General features: G+C 29.1%; 1 protein-coding gene across 1 annotated transcript; it reads right to left on the bottom strand.

Annotated features, from left to right (window-relative positions):
* Positions 1-5,951: 5,951 nt before the first annotated feature.
* Positions 5,952-13,867, bottom strand: LOC123299962 (rho GTPase-activating protein 19). Its single transcript, XM_044882395.1, has 6 exons — positions 13,700-13,867; positions 13,472-13,623; positions 13,192-13,401; positions 11,593-12,353; positions 8,060-8,545; positions 5,952-7,378 (listed from the first exon to the last, which is right to left on the bottom strand). Exons 1-6 carry the CDS (start codon positions 13,822-13,824, stop codon positions 6,599-6,601), a joined length of 2,514 nt encoding a protein of 837 aa, XP_044738330.1. The 5' UTR covers positions 13,825-13,867; the 3' UTR covers positions 5,952-6,598.
* Between the last annotated feature and the right edge of the window lie 337 nt (positions 13,868-14,204).

Raw genomic sequence — 14,204 nt, 5'->3', positions numbered from 1 at the left:
AAATCCAAAAAAAATTTGTTGATTACGTATCGAAAATGAAAAATGATTGGTAAGGCCACAATTTATTTAATCCTTATCAGTATCAGACGACAATAAAAAAAATTAAAAAATTTACAATATAAAAAATCTTTTAAAAACATTCCCCCTCAAATTTTTTTTTACAAAATTTGTCACATGATTGGTGCAAAAGATAATAAAAAGTGAATTGACAGGTCTGGAGTCAAGCGTGGTATTTGAAAATCATTTAAAATTCGAGATACTATTATTATTCTAGGATATGGCACGTGGTTTTTCTGCCCCGTGGTAAATAAGCTGCTGAGTCGATGTGGAACATTTTCCCTCATAGAACATACAAATGGCAGAGCAGCCATTTTCGAAATAGACGGGATGGGGAAAATAAATAGAGTAAAAAACTTGATTTCCCACTTCCTCTGTATCTCGAAAATAGCCGCTTTGCAATATATATGTTCCTATGCAAGAAAATGTTTCACATCGATTCGAGAACTTATTTACCAAGCGGCAGAAAGTTAGGGTTTAATGGATTTTTTTACTTGTCATATCCTAGAATATATCCAGGATGTATCTAAAAATTTTTGGTACATCTACGAAAACTTCCATAGAAAGAGATTCTTCTTTAGAGGATTGTAATTTAAGATTAAAATTGATGAATATTGAGATCAATATTCAAATAAGAATATTCATCAATTTTAAACTTGACGCTGAGTTACATTTTTCAAGACCCTCTGAGAAATAAATCACGGCTTTGAAAATTTTTGTAGAGGAAAAACTTGTTCAAATACTACGCCTGTCTCTAGACCTATTATTTTTTTAAAAATTCAAATAAAAAACTTTGAGATCTAATTTTTATGGCGAACAATTTTTTTAACAGTCAAATATTTCTTTTTTTTAAAATATCATAAGATCACAGTTTTCCTAATGTGTGCTAAATCTGGTATGTATATGAAAAAAAATTTTTCAAATTAATGGATATTTTCTTTTTTGGCAAGATTTTCTTTTAAAGAGAGCGTAAATTTTGTAAATTGTTCTCCACAAAAAATTATTTAAAATTAAAAATACATCATTTTTTTGGCAAACTTAAATAAAACCTTTCAAATTACTATATTCGGTAGCGAAATTACGAAAAGTCTGTACTTAGAGGACTAATATTTGAGCCAAGAGGGTTAAAGAATCGGATTATTTGGAAGAATCACGTAAAATTTACAAAATTTAAAAATCGAAAACGAAATCTCCGATTAAATTTTCCTTTGAAATATATCTAAGACTAAGAAAGACGTGAAAAATCTTTAATTTTCTTCCTGAAAATTTTTATTCTACAGGTAAAAATCTAAAACTTGGCATTGCTGCTTTTCAGATTTCTTTCGAGTTTCACAATCTTATTCGTAAATTCAGCTACCGAATAAAATTCGACAATTCCAATTTCTTTAAATAATAAACTGGTTGATACTTAAACAAAACTACCTCCCATAATTAGGGTAAGTTTGTAAAATAAAATTTTTCTGAGAAAAATATTTTCCTAAAAAAAGAAATACATAATTTTTTACAAATGGAAACTATATATTTGAAACGTCTTGAACTATTTGAGAATGCTGTCAGTACCTAAATAAAGTTAACTGGAATGCGGCAAGCATTAATTTTAGTTTCCGTGGTAAATTCATCAGTTTTGTACTGAATACAACATAAAATACAAGAAAAAAGTAAAAATTATCAAAATTTGGATGATAAAATACAATAAAGTACAAACAAACGATCCTACAATTTAAATAAAAAATATAATACAATTTATTTATTATTTATCACATGAAAATAATTTTTCTCCACTATTGTTGAATACGTTTATGTGCAACTAAATTACTTCTATGAGTAAATGTTTTATTACAAATATAACATGGAAATGGTTTTTCATCAGTATGAAGACGTTTATGTTCTTTTAAATGATTTCGACTCGTTAAAACTTTATTACAAATATTACATATAAATGATTTTTCTCCCGTGCAAATACGTTTTTGTATAATTGAACCTTTTTTATTAAATTTTGGAGGTAAAAGTGGTTGTTCTTCAATTTGTATTTGAACATTCGGTTCTAATATTTCAACTTTAATGGATAATATTTCTATATTTAATTTTTTTTGCATTTTCTTCAGGTTCCCAACTAATATCACTTTTATTATCTGGCATCTCTTCCATGCTATCACTGTTTCTTTCTTCCAATATTCCATTTTTAATCTGTGCATCTTGTATTTACTGTAAATTTGTTGTTGGTTTGTTTCCGCTATGAATACGTTTGTGATGAGCAAAAGAGCCGTGGTGAGTAAATTTTTTATTACAAGTATCACATGAAAATGGTTTTTCTCCGCTGTGAATACGTTTATGTTTAACTAAGTCACCTTTCTGAGTAAATTTTTTATTACAAATATCACATGAAAATGGTTTTTCTCCACTGTGAATACGTTTATGTGCAACTAAATGACTTTGATGAGTAAATGTTTTATTACAAATATCACATGAAAATGGTTTTTCTCCACTGTGAATACGTTTATGTGCAACTAAATGACTTTGATTAGTAAATGTTTTATTACAAATATGACATGAAAATGGTTTTTCTCCGGTATGAATACGTTTATGTACAACTAACTGACTTTTATGAGTAAATGTTTTATTACAAATATCACATGAAAATGGTTTTTCTCCGGTGTGAATCTTTCTATGTAAAAGTAAACTACTTTGACGAGTAAATGTTTTATTACAAATATTACATGTAAAAGGTTTTTCTCCTCCATGAATACGTTTATGTTGAACTAAATTAGATTTAAAAGTAAATGTTTTATTACAAATATCACATAAAAATGGTTTCTCACCGATGTGAATGAATTCATGTCGAACTAAACTACTGTGATTATTAAATGTTTTATTACAAATATCACATGAAAATGTTTTTTTGTCACTATGAACACGTTTATGTTTAACTAAAGTACTTTGATTATTAAATGATTTATTACAAATATCACATGAAAGTGGTTGAATTACACTTGCAGCATGAATCCCTTGTGATTCCAAAATAGAATTTTCATCTAAAATTTCATCTTTAATGATCAGTTCTGTATGTAATTCTTTTTCGACTTTAATATTTTCGTAATTAATTTTGCACAATTGTTTATCATTTTCACTAACACTCACAACACAAATTTGTTCACCTTCCGCTAAAACATTTTCATCAAATATTTCACTTTTAATAATTAGTTCTGTATGTAATTCTTTTTCAATTTTAATATTTTCATCAATTGATTCTTTTTTTACACTTTTAATGCTGTTGTTAGGTATTTCTTCCTCCATTAAAACATTGCTGTCATCTGCTCGTATTTCATTCTTGATTGATCCAACATCTATTGTAACATTTTCATCTAATGTTTCAATTTGAATCATTATTTCTGTAATTTTTTTAATATAAATTAACTAATTTCAAAAAATATAACCTATTTTATAGAACGAATATTTTTATTTATTGATGTGATCCCAAAGAGATAAACAAATATACTAAAATATAAGCATTTCTATTGGTTAAAACTACAAAAAACATGGCTGCTTAAAAATAAAACTATAAATGAGTAAGATATATTGATATTGTATTAAACCAAAAGAGACAAGTATATTAGTAATATCAATGCTGCCAATCCAACGACATTAGAACCAAACAATACCAACCTGACCATATTAAATTTGGTTTTATTCATGTTCTCCTGTTACAAATTTTTGTAAAATTTTATGAAATTCATGTAAATTGTTCAAAAATATCATATAGGCAAAGCACGTTACAAGTTATTTTTAGGTTTTGAATTAAAAATTTTAAAATTTGGTATTAGGAGAATATGATAAAAAAGCAAAGAGTTTACATAACATGATGACATTAAAAAAATTTAGATATGTTAAGTTGGTATAATTTGGTTATAAAATCCGTGAGTTGGTAGGATTGGAATATTTTAGTAATATCAGTGCTGAAAACCCCCTAATATTATAACCAATATTATAACGAATACCAACCTGACCATATTAAATTTGTTTTTATTCATGTTCTCCTGTTACAAATTTTTGTAAAATTTTATGAAATTCATGTAATTTGTTCAAAAATATCATATAGGCAAAGCACGTTACAAGTTATTTTTAGCTTTTTGAATTAAAAATTTTTAAATTTGGTATTAGGAGAATATGATACAAAAGCAAAGAGGTTATAAAGAAGGTTTATTATATTATAACCAAATATATCAACTTAGATATTATTAAATAATTAAAACGAAATGGCAAATAATTTATTTGTTGAAACAAATAACCATTTGTTTATTAATAAAGAAAATATTAAACTTGAAAAAGGATTGCGTACAGAATTAAATATTAAAAATGAAACATGGAAGTAGGACGAATTAAAAATGAAATTCCAGAAGAATGCAGCAATGATATTGATAGTGTTATAAGTGTAAAACAGGAACCTATTAGTGAAAATGATAATTAAAGATGAAACATTATTTTCTTTGTAATAAAACATTTACTCGTCATAATAGTTTAGTTAAACATAAACGTATTCATAGTGGAGAAAAACCATTTTCATGTGATACTTGTAATAAAACTGAAAATCAAATTATGTAAAATAAATATTTTTGACACAAATGATCTTTTTTTGCTCCTAAAAATAATCTCTCCTATTAAAGGTATATAGGACTACACACTCTCATGCAAACTTGAAAATTATACTTGATTGTCAAACCCAACGGAATAAAAGGGGGTTTCCTCTAGTTACAAAAAAACGATTTCAAGGGGAATATCGTAGGGTTAATGCAAGGGCCAAAAAACCTGCAAGGCGTACTTACTCGACTCCATAACAGGCATAGCCCGGGGGCTCCTGGGTGAATGAGGGGGCAATAATAAAATTAATAAAAAAGGGCAGATATTGGACGACTCAATGAAAAGTTGAAATAATTTACTTTGTTATAATAAATTACTAATAAACTTTCATTATCATGGAATATTTTGATGGCGCAATAATTGAACCTTAATGGTGGCGTAAAAAATAAACGTATTATAACACGTGAATGGTCATTTAACGACCGAAAAATGATTTAACTCGACGGTAGATTAGATTAGTCGATGAAGAACGATTTATTGAAAAGCGATCTATATCTGCTCACTCAATGATCCATTCGTCTCATTCAGAATGACCAATGTTGGTCCCTACAAAGGGGTAACGTTGCGAACTAGACATTTAATAGTTAATTAAGGAATATCCAGGGATGAAATGACTGGCGAAGAAATGATAAAAAATGAATTTATCAATTCTGCAGGGCGTCAGATTCACAATGTTTGGGTCCAAAACCGACAGAGAAAATGTGAGTTTTCTTTCTCATGCAGAGGCGTCTCGCCTTCGGGTGACAGGTTGTTCTCAAAGAAAACACAGAAGACCCTTTATTCTATGTGCTAGGGACCCATTTGCCCATAGACAACTAATTATAAATATAAATAATAACATAATATAAATATTTATTATGCATTTGCCGTACCACTGTTATGTCTTATTTATTATTAATTTATCGAAGGCAAAAAATCTAAGATCGAAATGACAACGCTTCAAATCACAATGATGAAATATATTATCCTAGCCTATAGTATTTATAGGTGGAGTCGAAATATTGCACAATTAGAAAAAAAAACACAAATTTCTATGAATAATTTTTTGGTATTATTTTCAATTTATATAAAATTGTTAACAAAACTTACAAATTAATTTCAATAATAAATTTTTAGAAGCATAATAAATATATTTAATTATATACATAATACATTTTAATAATACTATGATACTAGTATTGTCTATTTAATATAAACTGAACATTTTAGTAAAGATAAAATAATTATAGGTCTACGTTCAAGCGTAGTTTCATAGCGGACGATATGATTTTTATGTCTTAATAGGGAATGTACTTGAAGAATAGGGAATATTCTTCAAGTGAGCAGTTTTTCATCCATTTTGAAATCAATTACCTGATGAGATAGAACCGACATATTTAGCGTTGCGGATTATCAAAATACTACCCCATCTCCCACTACCAGTGCGGACGATCTCACATGAGACTATATTTTTTTGAAATCTACTCTTTTTGAAATCACCTCAAGGTGAGGTAAAAGAAGCTAAGATGCCACATCCACAAGTGGTCATAGTGGCCGAAAAATTCTCTGCTGAGTTTTTTTCAGATCGAGAACTTAAATATGACATTATCGTGCTCATTTGAAAATGCAACATTTTCGAAAAAAATCAGTAAAGAGAAAGTTTGGTAGACTCGGCAAAAAGTAGCCACTAAGTTTCGATTATGTATTGATCATTAAACAAAAATTGTGCAGGCCCGCGGACTATTAACACAAATGTCCTCTCCTCTTCTCATTATCATTCAATTATTGGAACGACCCAAAATCAATATTTTTAGAGTTAAAAAGAGTGTTATCAAAAGAATGTTATCAAGGCCGATATCCCTTAAACTTCAAGCTAAAAACTAAACTAATAGTTTAAAGTTAATTTTATAAAAATAATAAAATCTTTTTACAACGATGTTTCATAGACAACATCACCCGTTTGACTTAATTTTCTTAATTTTAGCGTTAAATGTTTTTCTGCTCGAAAAACAGCCGCACTTTCAACTTCATTATTTTCGTCTTCGTCTAATCGTCTTTTTAATGACGATGATGAATCATTATTCGGATTATTACCATCTAAACAATATAACAATGAATCACTTAATTTATTTTCACTATCATTTAAAACTTCTTCATTCTCTACGTCTGAAGATGACGACGACGATGAATCAAAATCACCCTCACGACTTGAAAAACTTAAATCAGCTGGACTTGCCGTTAAAATACTCCGTGTTAATAAATAATCACGAAACGTACTAGATAAACAACTTGATGTATTATTTCGACTTTCTGAAGTACAATTAGTCGTCTTATCGGATGTAATATTTATCAATGACGTTTCTTCTTTATCATTTTTTAATGGATCCCGTGATGTGTGTGAATTGTCACAAAATGATGACAGTTCATCTTTGGACATTTCTTGAAATGAAGTATCATCAATCATTTCATCAGAGGTAACAATATCTTCAGTGGATTCAGTTTGAATTATTTCACTTTCATCAGTTTTTAATGGTTCATTTTCAATTGGATTATCGTTTTGTTGCTGAACAGCAACAATTTCTTCACTTGTATCCTCATTTTCGATAATACTAGTGTGTATTGGTGTTCGAACGGATGCCAGTTGACAAATATTTGTGCCTGATATTAATAAAACTGGTTTACGTGATCGAGGTGTCATCATACTTTCCTGAAATAGAAAGTTTATAAATAATTACAATCTAGAAGAATTTAATGGCCAAGAAATCTTAATAAAAAAAAAAACAACCGTGGTTTGAAATTTTTTTTCGTAAACCCAATAGCATTCTGTAAAAGTTCTTTTACATGGTGGATCAATTTAATCTATAATGACCAGTAGCTCGTTTTATACATAACGAGCTATTGGCTATAATATATTAAAATGGTCCTCCTTGTATAATATATCTCTAGCCTGTTTTTCCTATCCACGCGATAAGCTTATGGTGCTGGCTATTGACGAAAAATAGACTTACGGTCTAAAAAAAAGTATCGCTTAGGAAAACCGGTTAGAGAAATAATAGGATTAGTTTTGTTCATTATATAATTTATCTATCATATCTGTAATAAAATTGTCTATAAATAATAATAAAGTAAATTACTGATGATGTTTGTCACTGTTTTTAGTTACGGGTTGTACTGGGAATTCTTCACGGGTAGAGCTAATACCCTGTATTTTCGTAAAAAATCGAAAATATTAAACCATCAGTTTCTTAGCGCCTAAATAAAATAATTCTTAAAGTTTAAAAAAAATTTTAATCAAGAGTATTTTCTACAAATAGTTAGTCACATTCATAAATTTAGCAAAAAAAGAAAATTAGTTAATTAAAAATGATAAAAAAAAAGATTCGTATACCTGCATAGCTTTCGACATTCGACGAGCAGATCGTGTTATAGGGGACATTGATTTTCTGCCAATAACATGCGGGGTAAATAATTCATCTCCACCACCTCCAGCTGTTTTTGTTAACCAAGTACCAGCTGGAGTGCTTGTTAAATAATTACTAGTATTCCAAGAGTTTTTTTGTTCAATTTTTGATACTGGTGTAGTAATACCCCTCGCATTAATATCGTCATCTTCAGTGTTCGCTTGTAATGATGACGAACTATTCAATATTTGTATTTCATCAGAGAATCGTAAATTTTTTACTGTTTCTTCCGTTTTTGATTTATTTAATATTAAATCATTGTCTGAATAATTTATTAATTGTTCTACACTAGTTTCATCCAAGCATTTTTTAGGTTGCGGTGTTGTTGATTCAGTTTCATTTTGTTCCAAAAATAAACGAGATATTGTAGTGATTTGTTGTGGTGTTGAAAATATATTCAAATTTTCAGGTGTCTGAAATATTTTAAGTTAACGAGCAACCGAATTCTTTTCAAAATAAATAAATAAATAAAATCACTACTTTTTTTCTAAGCTAAAATAAATTTTTTTTACTCCTTTTTTGGTAAATTTTACACATTACAATAGAATTTCTAATTTTATCTAAAATAATTCCAAAATTGTAAAAAGAGTACTTCAAAAAGAACAAAGAGACGGAACTAAAAAGTTCCCTAAGTTTTTAGAAAATTTTCCAGTAAGGGGAGGGGCAAGTGATACACCGGATAAGAATATAGTTCGTAACTTCATGGCTGCCTACTTGATTCCGAAAAGGAAAAACATAAAAAATTAATAAAATATATCTTATTTACTTCTAAACGTAGACGCTAGAAGTAAGCAGTCTTTTGCATTCGGCTTTGTTCTCAAGTTGATTTTAACAAACCAAACCAAAACCCTCATAGACCTAAAGTTCTAGCGACTAAAATTTTCGAGTTACGTAGACTTTAAGTTTGAATTTCAGAGATATAAAACTTTCCTTTCAATATGGAAAAGTGATAATTGGTCTGAAACTTGATATGTTACATCTCTTAACCTGCAGAACACAAGTCTTCATAAGTCCAAAGTCCACAATTTTCGAGTTACGTCGATTTTTAGTTCGAATACCAGAGATGTGTAATTATCTTAAAGAAAACCTGTACCAGATAATTTTTCTGAAACTGTAAGCAACAGGTTTCAAAGATGTTTAACATAAAACTTAATAACATAACTTTTCCATATAAAAAAGAGAGCATATCTCTGAAGTTAGAAGTCTACGTGTTTTTTGTTTAAAATCACTGCTTTTTGGTGCATTTTTTGTAATATCGCACTTTAATGCATTTTGGACCGTACAACGTACTTTACCACTGATTAATGATAAAAGGTACGCAATAAATTTTACAATTATTTCCCACTGTTATAAAAAAAAATGCATTGTGTGGGGATTATTTCAATTATTAAAATTTTAAAAAAACACAAATTAAAATTTTTATCCCAGGTACTACACTCATCCCAATATCCTTAAATAAAAATGCTCAAAATTCTGGCTACATATATATTTGTAAAATGAATAAATATTCGATTCCTATAAAATAAATTGCACAATTTACAATTCTATTATCACTATAATTTAATTATTTCCATTAAACCAAATGAAATATCTAAACTAAAATTTAAAATGATTTAGTGTCTCTCGACATTTTTCAATGAATTGTTATTTCCATAATTGCACGTAATAATATTAATCCTAGAACTAAGACTCCATACTTGCGAATCAGTAATTCGGCCCTTCGAAAAATCAGTAAATCAACCTTCAAGTTAACGGATTTATCATTCGGTCAAAGTTAAAATGGAGTCTTAGTTTATATGAATCACAATTTTCGATTTTATTTTAAGGTTAAAAGTTTAAAAAAGACTATTCGCGATTAAAGTTCGCCATAGATAGCAAGGACAACTTTCAAGGGACCATTTTCAGCCAAGTCGGTTTGGCATCTATAGTAACATGAGGGCACAAATACATTTGAGCTAGATTTGGTCTATCAGACTGCTATGCAAAATTTTTTCGAGTGAAATCACCCACCAGAAATGTTGAAAAAGATGCTCCTATATGTAAAATTAAGCTTAAGCACCATGGCTTATGGTCAAGCTGTTGAATAACGCCGAACTAAATTAAATTGTATTAACATATCTCTACTTTATCCCATTCTCCATGGTAGTCATGGTAGACTTTAATCGCGAAAAGTAACAACAAATTTTTAAGATTAAATACTTTTTAAATATTGCAAAAATTTTACTGTATCTAACTAAAGAACTAATTACTAATCCTAATTTAAAATAAAATTAAAACCCTGATCCATGACCATACACAGGTCCGGTAGACACAATCGAATCATTTTTTAAAGTTAGTATCTCGAACGGTGACACAATGAGCATATAACCGAGGAAAATTAGTCCGCAGAAAGGATGGCATTTTAGTTACAATGGAGTGTTAGATCGAAACACGTCGCACTTTTGTATTTTAAATATATTTTTAAAGCTTGAACAGCGGAAATTTTCAAAAGCAATTCAATGTTGGAAGCCACATAAACGCGATGAGTTTTGGTTCAAAGTTTCATTGGAGTTAAAATGACATCTTTACTGCTACAATCTACTTTACCAGGTTTTTATACTAACTGGATGGACGTACGAGCTGACAATAGACCTTTTTCACATTTTTTTTTCTTGTTTTTAAATGAAAGTAAATGTCTTGATAAATGGGCTAATTTTTTCTCCGATTTTTTCGGAGCCATATGACCGAGAAAACAGACAATGAAAATCATTAAAATTCAAACTGGCGAAAACAATCCGGGATGTTACACGAAGGTAGGTTTGACGTCATTTAAATTTGATAATAATGATATATTAATAGGACTGTTGATACTGTTTTAATGTCATTGCTTGCCGGATTGACATCACAGATCACGTGTGCGGTGGAGCAAAAAAAAATCGTTTGAAATTATTTCAAATATTGTGACTCTTTTACAATTTTTTTCATAGTGTTTTTATTGTAAAAATGCGAAATTTTCGAGTTACAGGCTTTACTCGACCTATATTTTCATAAAAAATTATCAAAAAGCATTTCTGTTTTTCATGAAAAAGGTCTATTATTGAAAAAGATATATTGTTTATCTCGCCGACCTTATATTTATTATTACAAGTTACAAATAAATACTTAACTACATTTACAATTAAGAAATTTTCACTAAATATATCACGAAATCTAAGCAAGATCAAATTTTCTTTTATAAAGAAACATGAAAACGTGTATTAAATTTAAATTTTTAAATAGAAAGAAAGTTAAAAACAATGACATATTAAATAAATAAAATCAATTGAGATTAAAAACATGCAGAAATAAAAATGCTAAGCACAAAAATTCATGCCGTAAATCGTTGTAAATTTTTTCTAATATACGTAGGTGATAAAATCTTTTCAGTTTGTTGTATTTCAGGATAATAAGAAGAAATCATAAGATAAAAAGCACAACTTACATTTAAAATTTCATTATGTTGATGACATAAAGCCGTCGATGCAGGCGTTAACAGTAAACTACTTTTTTTCACATTTTTCGCTAATGTTTTTTGAAATATATGCTTTTTAATTGAATCACCTAAACTTTTTCCACGTAAATCCTTCTTTTGTGAACGTTGAATTTGTAATGGTGTACCTTGTCCATTCTCTTTGTTAAATTGTTTAATTAATTTACGTTTCTTAGACGATTCCGGTAATGATTGTATATGCGCGTATAATTGTGCTAAAGCTGCCTCTGTTGGATTTGTTACATGCTCTTGTGCGGTTCGTTCTCTATCAACAAATGTGTATACTGTGTTCGCAGCTGTACTATCTGATACAGATTCGTTTAAATCTTTTAACGGTGAGAGTATTTTCTTTTTTTCACGTTCCAAATAATATGCACGTATATCGGTTGCTAATTTTGGTGGAATATCGAATAGTTTATGACTTTTTTTGATCATAAATGATACAATACGTGACATTGTTTGTGAATTTGTGTGTAATGCTTCTGGTGATAATTTTCGAGGACATAATAAATGTGGTGTGAATAGTGTTGCTAATGAATCGGCTGACATTTTATTTTGACTTTCATATGATGCAACTAAATTTAATAATTCTAAGACATCTTTTAGTAAAACACGATTTTCAACCGGTAATAGCAATAATAATAGTTGTAAGGATCGTAATAATCGTGGTTCGTTTGTAACCGTTGTATTGTTTCCAATTCCTCCACAAAGTTCTATATAAAAAGTGAATATAAATGAGTTAATTTGATATATAATCATGAAAGTTTAGTTTTAGGGGTTAAAAATCGTAAAAGGTGTGACATAATTACAGGGTGGCCCTAAACATTTCAAATGTTAATTATTCTTAGAGTTTTGCTCATTTACAATCGCTTTGCAATCCTATGTAAAATAAACTCTACACGATTTCTACTTTCCAAAGTGTTTTGAAAAAACCTGATTTTTTTCGAATTAGTAGACACTCGCTACTGGTGGAGGGCCTGAGGCCCCGGCCCCGACTCCGTCCTAAATCCGACCCTTTGTTTGTGAGTTGTTCGGAGGAACACACTGGTTAATGTATAAACGAGAAAGATATACCAAAAATTTCAGTTTTTAAGTTTTTGCGTAAATTTAATATCCCTAAGAAAAATTATTATCAGTGTTAATAAAACGGTATGGTTATTCGCACGTACCCGAGTATACGGGCACGGGTACGACATATTTAACTCGTGGATCACAGGTTGAACGCTTAAGTAAAAAAAATCCACAAACTATTGCTAACTCAACTCCATTAAAGCCATGGCCAACCCGTGAGTCTCAGTATTAATAAAACGATGTGGTTATTCGCACGTACCTGAGTATACGGGCAAAGGTACGATATATTCAGCTCGTGGATCACAGGTTGAACGCAAAGGCAAAAAAACATGCAAGCCCTTGCTAACTCAACTCCATTAAAGCCATGCCAACCCGTGGATTACAAGGTGAACTTAAAGGCCAAATAAAATCGCCGTGTCTGTGTATAAGGGTACGAGAGAATAATCACTCTGTTAATAAAATCTTTAAAAATATATTTACCAGCAATTTGACAATGTGCAGTATAATGTGCATCGGTTAACAACGGTTCTGGTAACTCAGCAAGAAATCCTTTTAGCACCGACGCACAATCATGAACACTGTACGGTCCTGAATCTAAATCTAACGTTTGACCCGTATTTAATAAAGCTCGTAACTCTTGTTGACGATTTAATGAACCCGTTCGTCGAAAAATACCTTCTTGATTTATATCTAAAACAAATTTTGGAATGAGTATTAGCTATAAAATATGAATTATTGGATTTTAGCACTGAAAACTTACTTGGTTCCTTTGATAAAAATTCGATTAATTGGTAAACCTGACATATTCCTTCCTGAGTTAAAGGGGCTCCTTCCATAACACCACGGCATTTTGATTTTTTTGGGAATAAGCCCCATTTTTTAAATTTTGCTTTCTCTGATATACATTCATTACTGTTAAACAAAATATGCATTTAAAACTCATTCATAAAAAGATAAAATGGGGTATAAAATTTTGATACAAACTTACTCATCAGTTTGTAAATCCAAAACAAAAGACAGATGCATTCGGACTAAAGTATGGAATTGTTCAGGATTTTCCCGTTTTATTTTTTCAGCAAGTTTAATATCACTATAACTGTTATCAAACGACATTTTTTATTTTCAAAGAAAAGGAATGATCCTTTAACTGTCAAAATAACGGTTTAACATCTTTTGTAAACTTTAGTTGAAATTTATGTATAAATCACATATTTTTTATTTGATTAATATATTTTTTATATTTAAAATTATCATAATATTATTTTATTATTAAAATTATTCATTTTATATTAAATAAATCACAAAAAATAAAACTTTTTGTAAGAAATACAAACACATGTTTAAAATTTCAAATTCGTATTGCCAACTGTGACATAATATTGTGAATTTATCCAGTCATTTTATTATTAAATTACTATGGTTTAAATATATTTTATATAACTCTATTTATTTTTTAGAAAAGCATGATTTCTAGAATAATACAAATAAAATTC

The sequence above is a fragment of the Chrysoperla carnea genome, chromosome 5 (assembly GCF_905475395.1).
Source record: "Chrysoperla carnea chromosome 5, inChrCarn1.1, whole genome shotgun sequence".
NCBI classification, from domain to species: domain Eukaryota; kingdom Metazoa; phylum Arthropoda; class Insecta; order Neuroptera; family Chrysopidae; genus Chrysoperla; species Chrysoperla carnea.
This window is presented reverse-complemented; position numbering and strand designations above follow the sequence as displayed.

Coding starts and splice junctions, on each gene's coding strand:
- LOC123299962 (XM_044882395.1), bottom strand. CDS start 13,824: ATGTCGTTTGATAACAGTTATAGTGATATTAAACTTGCTGAAAAAATA. Junction 13,402..13,471: donor ATTTTTATCAAAGGAACCAA/GTAAGTTTTCAG, acceptor AATTTGTTTTAG/ATATAAATCAAGAAGGTATT. Junction 12,354..13,191: donor TGCACATTGTCAAATTGCTG/GTAAATATATTT, acceptor CTTTTTATATAG/AACTTTGTGGAGGAATTGGA.